Source organism: Dasypus novemcinctus, chromosome 8 (assembly GCF_030445035.2).
Source record: "Dasypus novemcinctus isolate mDasNov1 chromosome 8, mDasNov1.1.hap2, whole genome shotgun sequence".
In the NCBI taxonomy this organism is placed as follows: Eukaryota; Metazoa; Chordata; class Mammalia; order Cingulata; family Dasypodidae; genus Dasypus; species Dasypus novemcinctus.
In genome coordinates this window covers 95,348,860-95,357,649 of record NC_080680.1, presented here as the reverse complement: position 1 = coordinate 95,357,649, position 8,790 = coordinate 95,348,860, and the positions used below count along the sequence as shown (strand labels likewise).

General features: G+C 41.4%; 1 protein-coding gene across 1 annotated transcript; it reads left to right on the top strand.

The window, feature by feature from the left end:
- Nucleotides 1–346: 346 nt before the first annotated feature.
- Nucleotides 347–1,291, top strand: OR1Q1 (olfactory receptor family 1 subfamily Q member 1). The gene has a single exon (XM_004480101.2). It carries the CDS (start codon nt 347–349, stop codon nt 1,289–1,291), a length of 945 nt encoding a protein of 314 aa, XP_004480158.2.
- The last annotated feature ends 7,499 nt before the right edge of the window (nt 1,292–8,790 follow it).

Sequence of the window (8,790 nt, the reverse complement as noted above, 5' to 3'; positions counted from 1 at the left end):
AAGTTCACACAGTTAGCTCCTGATTGAGCAAGCAAGAAGAGAAAGATTAATTCTGACAAGAGGAATCTGTAAATTAGTATAAAAAGTGTATAACCTGCTCCGGAATTCCAGTTTCACAATTATGAGCTCTGGGATCATGGACAAGGAAATTCCTTCTTGAAGCTTCCATTTCCTCTTCTGTAAAATGGGATTCATAATCCCTGCCTCATTGGGTTATTGTGATATGAAAGTAGGTAAGACACGTACTAGTGCCTTGTAGATAGACCTTTCTTTTCCTTTGATGGTGGAAATGGCATTTGAACAGCATTTAATAATACAAATTATCCTTCTTTTCTTATGGCAACAGATGGACAAATCCAACTGGACCAGTGTATCCCATTTTGTTCTCTTGGGCATTTCTACCAGCCCAGATGAGCAGATCCCACTCTTCCTTCTTTTTATACTCATGTATGCAGTCAACATTTCTGGCAACTTTGCCATCATCACATTAATTATCTCTGCTCCACAGCTTCAAACCCCCATGTACATCTTCCTCAGTAACTTGGCCTTGGCAGATATCTGCTTCACATCCACCACAGTCCCTAAGATGCTGCAAAACATTTTCTCTCCTACAAAGGCCATTTCCTACATGGGCTGCTTAGTCCAGACTTATTTATTCATTTGTTTTGCAGCCATGGAAAACTTCCTCCTGGCTGTAATGGCTTATGACAGGTACATAGCCATCTGCCACCCTTTCCACTACTCAATGATTCTGACCAGAATTCTTTGTGCACAGCTAGTGGTTGTGTGCCATGTCCTCTCCCACCTCCATGCCCTGCTACACACCCTTCTCATGGGTCGCCTGATCTTCTGTAAAGAAAACAGGATCCCCCACTTCTTCTGTGACCTCTACCCTCTGATGAAGATCTCCTGTTCCAGCACCCACCTCAACACTCTGATGATTCACACAGAAGGTGTTATTATCATCAATGGAGCAATGGCCTTCATCATTGCTTCCTATGTCTGCATCATTTCTGTAGTCCTCCGGATCCCCTCTGCCAAGGGCAAGTGGAAAACTTTTTCTGCCTGTGGCTCCCATCTGACTGTGGTTGCTATATTCTATGGCACTCTCACATGGGTCTACTTCCGGCCCCTTTCCAGCTATTCAGTAAGCAAAGATCGCATTGTGACTGTCATGTACACAGTGGTAACCCCCATGCTGAACCCCTTCATCTACAGCCTAAGGAATGGGGATGCCAAGAGAGCCTTCAGGAAATGGATGAGCAGAATATCAACTTCTTTCATTAGATAAAACCCTAAAACACAGTTCCAAGTTTTCTCTGTGATTCTGGAGACACATTTTTACCCCTTATAGATGTGCTTCCTTTTGAATGTTCCATAAATATCTAAACAAAGTACATATCACAAATTTTCTCATGAGATTTTGTCCTAAGATATCCCTTAAAACTAAGGCACATAAAACAAAAGTCATTAATATGGTTTTAACTATAATTGAGAGAGTTCTCTAGACCAAAGTATATTGTGGAGTCCATGAATTGCCAAGAAAGCTAAGAAACCAGGCTCAAAAATTAAAAAGGAGAAAAGTCATATAGTTAGAACCACAATCAAAATCATACCCCAGAACAAGTTTGGTGAGAGCACCTTTGCAACCACCAAACTCTATTCATTAGAGCTTGTATACCCCCACCAACACAGACAGCAAGAGTCACTGGGCATAGCCCTCAGAGGCCTATAAACCATATGTGAAGTTTTCCAGAAAGAATTCTCATTCTTCATACCACTACCTCTAGATTCAAAATGAGGTGGTGGATCTAACTGGCCAAGTCCTGGTCACTTGTCAATGCTCCAGCTTTCAGGGAAAATGAGATAAACAATTCTGGCGCTTTTCATTTCTATAAGTTAGAGGGAGGTTCTTCCTCCTACCGAGACAAATGAGATAGGGACCTACTCCAGTGTGAGAAGAGGGTTCAGGTATTGGGGCATCCACATAATTACAATTATCTACCATATGGGGTCAGGAGTTATATATGTCCCAGGATTCTGAACTGTCATAGCTCACCAACTTACACTTCCTTAACCTTCTTTACCTGTGCCATTCAGAGATAACTTGAACTTCTTTAGTCTCAGTATGACCCTGATCTTTTCTGTAGTTGGCATGTAGAATTAATGTGATTCTGGATATTTATCTGCTGACAAATCAATACTAGGCATGGAGCAAAGATATCTATTAAAATGTATATTCTCTGGTACTTATGGGTGTAGGATCAAAAGGAAAAGGTGAGAAGGGCCTCTCAGGACATGGGGCAGAAGTTGCAAGTGCAGACTGATTTATTCCATTTGTCTGGATAAAATTTCTATTATAGAGTGATTGATTTTGACACTGAGTTGAGAAGGAGCTAAAATTGTGGTAATTCTGCATCATGTTGTACTAGAGGAAGGGTTTTTTTATAACCTATAAATAGATCTTAGTCAAAATTTACACCTTTGAAATGGGTTTGAAAAGCTACACTCCCTAAGTCTTTGGCTTTACCAGGTTAACAAATTCTCTCAAGTTAAAGGAGGCCCTGACACTTATTATATAAAATTCTAATAACAAGGAAATAATATCAACTTTGGGTTAGTTAATTCTAGTTATTCTTCACATTGCCCTAAATTATTCATAGATACCCAATATTTTCCTTTTGGACTCCACTATTACCTCTTTCTTCCTATTTCCTTGCTCCCTGCCCCACCTTTCCCCTCTGTATGTCTCTAGGTAACATCTCCATTACTGGTCCCCTTTATTCTTTTTTTCTGAATGTAAATGTGAGGGTTTATTTCTCAGTTTTATTCCATTGATTTATATGTCTATCTTTTTTTATTTTTAAAGAGGCTTTAGATTAAATAAATGTTATATCAAATACATAGGGGAGGGAAGTGGATATGGCTCAAGCAGTTAAGTTCCTGCCTAATACATGGGAGGTTCTGGGTTCAGTTCCTGGTGCCTCCTGGAGAAGATGAGCAAGAGAGGAAACTGGCATGACAGACAGCAAGTTAACACAACAAGATGATGCAACAAGGGGACACAAAGAAGAAACATAGTGAGAGAGACAACAAAGCAGGGAGTAGGAGGTGTTTCAAGTGACTGAGTGTCTCTCTCCCACATCGGAGGTCCCAGGTTTGGTTCCCAGTGCCTCCTAAAGAGAAGACGGGCAGACCCAGAGAGCAAGAGAGCACAAGTGAATGAACACAGAGAGCAGACAGCAAGCGCAAACAACAAGGGAGGTAAATAAAGAAATCTTTAAAAAACATATATATATATAAAATGTTATACTCAACCCTCTCCCCCTTCTACACTTGCCCCCATTAACAACATCTTTCATTAGTGTGGTTTGTTTGTTACAGTGGATGAACGCATATTGAAGCATTGCTACTAACCATGGTCTATAGTTTACATTCTGGTTTATGCTTTGTACCACACAATCTTACAGGTTTTGACAAAATGTATAATGGACTGTATCTGTCATTGCAATGCCATGCAGGACAATTTCAGTGTCCCAAAAATGCCCTATATGACACCTATTCTTCCCTCTCCCTCCCCTCAGAACTTCTGATGGCCACTGTCTTTATATCAATGATACAAGTTCTTCCATTACTAGAATAATGTCTACTTTCGTCCATAGTTGCATTCCTCCTTTATGTTTGTTTATTCCTCAATATTGAGAATTTTAGGATGGTGATACCCACTCTTCTTCTGACTGAAAGAGGGGTTAGAACCCATGCAGCAGATGGATGGAGCTGTCTTGCTGGCAATTATAGATACTCTCTGTTTTTTGGTATGGGCATTGTCCATCATCATCCTTTTCATTCTTTTGTTAGTTGTCCTGGGTGATTCCAATGAACTGGAGAGTAGGTGTTGCAGCTCTGCTGAGATTTAGGTTTCAAATAGCATATGAGCAAATGAAGATTTAAGTCTCTGAGACATATAATTAATGAGTACAGTACTAATTATTGGTACAAATATAAAAGAGGCAGAAGAGCCATGTGTAGGGAAATTATAAGTGAGTCTAACTCTGTTACATTGGGGAGCATATATTCCAAAGTAAGGCCCATTGACAGGGTGTCAAATTCCTGAGATTGCCTGCCATGCCTATAGTGTCCAACTGTCTATAGAGCCCTCAGGAACCCCCCTGTATGAGGCACTGTTTAGTGTGGCAGTCAAAGAAATCCTGCTGAAATGTACATAAGTCTAACCCCTGGAATAACCTCCCAAATCACTTTGAAATCTCTTAGCCATAAAAATTCACTTGTATTCAATGTTTCCCCCTTTTGGTCAAGGTCTTTTTCCAAATGCATTGCTATTTGGCATTTGTTAATAATCCCTCAGTGCCAGGGAGGCTCATCCCTGGGAGTCATGTTCCACACCAGGGCAGAGTCGGGGGAGAAGGTAGTGCCATTTATATGCTGAGTTTGGTTTAGAGAAAAGCCATATTTGAGCAACAAAGAGGCTTTCAGGAGGTAACTCTTAGGCAATAAATAATACTAGGCTAAGTTTCAATTTCACAAGAACAACCCCTTTATTCTCTACCATCTGCTTATCTTCACCCTTTAGTACTGTAGCCTCTTCTATGACTCTCCCCGTTCCTACATAAAGAACTTTCTTAGGGTAGAGAAATGGACATGAAAGTCAATGAGTACAAGGTTTTTGAAAAGAAATTTGGCAATTCTATTAAAAATTTTATATTTAGATGATACCTTCCTCTTTTAGGAATTTATATCACAGAATGAATATACTTAATGAATTAATATATATTACATATATGTCTATACATATACATATATATATGTTCAATATACTATTGTTGGTAATTCTATTAGTCAGCCAAAGGGGTGATGATGCAAAATACCAGAAATTAGTTGGATTTTATAAAGGATATTCATTTGGGGTAGGAGCTTACAGATACCAGGCCATAAAGCATAAGTTACTTCCCTCACCAAAGTCTATTTTCATGTATTGGAGCAAGATGGCTGCTGATGTGTGCGAGAGTTCAGGCTTCCTGGGTTCCTCCCTTCCAGGGGCTTGCTTTTCTCTGGGTTCAAGGTTCCTTTCTTCCTAGGGCTTGCTTCTTCCTGGGCTCAGCATTCCTCTTTTCCTGGGGCTGACTTCTCTTTCCTCTGTGAACTTACTTCCCAGGGCACCAGCTTAAGGTTTCAGCATCAAGCTCCAACATCAAAAACCCTCCACTCTGTCCTTTGCCATGCCTTTTATCTGTAAATGCCCTTGGTGGGGACTCATGCCCTAATGATGTGGCCCAATCAAAGCCCTAATCATAACTTAATCATGCCCGGGTACAAACCAGACTACAAACAATCCAATATCTATTTTTGGAATTCATAACCATATCAAACTGCTACAGTAGTAGTTAAAAATTAGAAACAATCTTCAGTTATACCAATAGGAGCTTGATTAATTGAGTATGGTATTTAGGCAGATTGTATTATTTGTTCACAATTCTTCCTTTTTTTTCTGTGCTTTCTACAGCTTCACTGTGGGCAGAATATATGTCTCTATCCCATTGACCTTACGCTTGATCAAATGACTTGCCTTAGCCAGTAGTTTTTGAACAGGCATAACATATGCTGCTTTCAATCAAAAGTTTTGAATGAGATTGGATCATTTGGTTTGCCCTCTTGAGCTCCTGCTTTCATCATGAGAAAGATTATCTCTGACAGCTACAGTCCCTAAACCCACATCTCAGAATATGAGACCCATGGAGCAGACCTGACCCTGACCCAGACTCTTAAGCACAGTTGTTTTTCCAACTGGCAAACTTTTGAGTGAAAATTAAATGTGTGTTGTTATAAGCCACTGAGGTTTGAAGAGTATTTTTTTATGCAGCATTTTGAAGGAAATCAAATACAATACAAATAATCCATGAATTACTATGCAGTCAAAAAAAAAAAAAGAATGAGGCAGATTAATTCCTGGCCATACTTTCATTTCATCAATAGCCTTTAGATATATAAATAGAAAGATATCCAGTTCTTTACTTAACAGCTCTTTGTCCCTTTCTCTCATTCTTTTTTCACTGTATGCTGTGGGTGGTAATAATAATAATAATAATAATAATAGAATACACAAATATGCTACTTACTGTGAGTCAGTCACTGTTATGAGTCCCACTTTACATATATTTTACACATCAGTTCTTTACAACAAAACTAAAACTATTTCATTCTTTGTTAAAGGGTAATTGAGGCAGAGTAGTTAAATAATTATCTAAGATCACACAGCAAGTAATGACAAAGCTGGGAATCTAATTCACAGTATCTGGCTCCAGAGTCTATCCTCTTAACCACTACCTTATAACACCAACAACAAAGGATTTCAGTATTTTAGATTTGGCTTCTGAACTCTGTTTTCATTTTGATCTCTTTAAAGTGACTAATTTCTGGGACATGAGATGGATGCAGGAAAGATCTATCTACTCCTATTGTCTTAGTGTAATTATAAATATTGCCCCTTTTATCTCTTAAAGCTGTCCTAATTTGGACAATAAATTTATGACCACCTAAATTATGAAGCCTTTTATGATCTCCATAATCTCTTACCCCAGGATGATTGATCTTACCTTTTCTGTACCCCCACAACTAAATCTGTAAATCCTTTACTTCATTTCATTTCTCTTATTTCTTTACAGTCTCTCTCTAATCTTTTGTAAGTTCTTTCAGGACACATATCCCAAGCACATAGCACAAGTTCTGTAACATAATACCTTGTTAATAAATATATATTAAATAAATTTTAAAAATAAATGAAATCCCCATACTGATCACTAGAGAAGTGATCAAAAGCCACATTGATAATTCCAGGGCAGATACATCTCCTGCTGACCACACCACATCATGACTCTCTCTAATGCTCCCTGATTCCTGTCACTTTGGGAAGTCCTTGTGTACCCACAAGCACACCAAATTCCTATTTAACCTTTCAGTGCTTGGTATCTAATCACAGGAACTGGTGCCCAGACTTGTGCCTTGGTCATTTTCACAGGGATGCTGGTATCATGTCATTCCACCATTGAACACCAAGCATTGGGCTGTGGTTACTCCCTTTGGAACCTGATTAAAATCTGGTTATTTACCCATCCAAGGTTTCATCTGCCCTCACACACTCCAGTCTCCTTTTGCTCTTGTTGCCCCATCAAGCCATACACTGAAGTCTAACTGTGTATGGTCAGTTAAAACGCTTTGGAGGTAGTTGATTATGAGAGTGGAATCTTTCTCTTTATGTAGTTGGTGATGTTAGACAGTTTAAGGTGGAACAAATATGTTCCTCTACCTTCTCCCAACTAGAGGTAGCTATTTCCAGATATACAGCTGTTATTTGGAGCAGCATGAAGTATATATTAGTAAGAAATGGGAGAATAGTGTTTACCCTCCTGCCACATTCCTTGATAGTAGGGGAAATTGAAGAGTGATCAGTCCAATCTTAATTAAACATTTGTTGTCAACTTAAATAACTTATCCTGAGGTTTGCATCATCCAAGAGAAGTGCTTTTCAGAGTTTAATGTGGGCATAAATCAAATTGGGATTTTGTTAAACAGCACATTCTGATTCAGTTGATCTTGGGGAGGGTCTGAGACTGTGCTATTCTAACAAGATCCCAAAATGCTGGTGGTGCTTAGACCACACTTTGAATAGCAAAACTTCTTGAGAACATTTACAGAAATATGGCAAAATTAATGGGCCATGCAGAAAGATTATAGAATTATTTCTTTGAAGATGAAACTGAAGAGGGTCTGAAATTTGGCAACCTCAAAAAAGTTGGGTGTGATGGTTAAGTTCATGTGTCAACTTGGCCAGGTTTTGGTGCCCAGTTGTTCTGTCAAGCAACCATTAGTCTAGTTTTCACTTTGAGGACATTTTGTGGGCTTAAATCATCAGATGATTGAATCTATGGCTGATTACATGCGGCGGCTTGCTCAGTCGGTAGAGGTGGGGTCTGGCTGCGGACGAGGGGTCGGTCCAGCTCTGGATGAGGCGTCGGTCCCGCTTGGGACAAGGGGTCGGTCCCACTTGGGACGAGGGGTCGGTCCGGCAGCAGACAAGGGATCGGTCTCACAAGGGTTTGCGCGGTTCAGCTGACGGGGTCGCCCGGAGAAGCAGGCGACGAAGGGGTCGCCTGGAGAAGCAGGCGACGAACTGGGGACAAGGGAGGCCAGGCCCTTGTCGGGGGCTCTCAGGACTGGAGGGCACACGGCAGAAGAACTACCGCGGAGACAAGGTAAACACGCAAGTCCACTTTATTGAGGGAGAGGCAACAGTTTTATAGGGGCTGGGGAAGGCTGATTGGTCGAAGCCACGCCCTGTTCTGATTGGTTGCCGGTGAAAGGTCAGTGGGCGGTACTGGACGGGGGAGGGGTGGTGGTTAGGGATTGGCTGTCACTGTTGCTGGGGGAAGGGGCAGGGTTTAGGGATTGGTGGCTGCTGTTGCTGGGGTGGAGGGCAGACTTGAGTTTCCCGTCCACGCCTGGCTGTTGCTGCTCTCGGGGGAGGGGAAAAGGGCAGACTGGATTTTTCCGCCCACGCCTGGCTGTTGCTGCTGTCGGGGGAGGGGAAAAGGGCAGACTGGAATTTTCCGCCCTGCGCCTGTGCAGGGAGAAAGAAGAAGAAGGGTGCCGCCCCACAGGCATCGCGTGGCGCCATCCGGGAGGAGGGGCGGCTGCAGAAGCATGGCTGCCGAGAAGGGGAGACCCGAGGGCACTCTGCGCCCATGCCGAGCTCCCTTCAGGGGTGGCGGTGAGTCC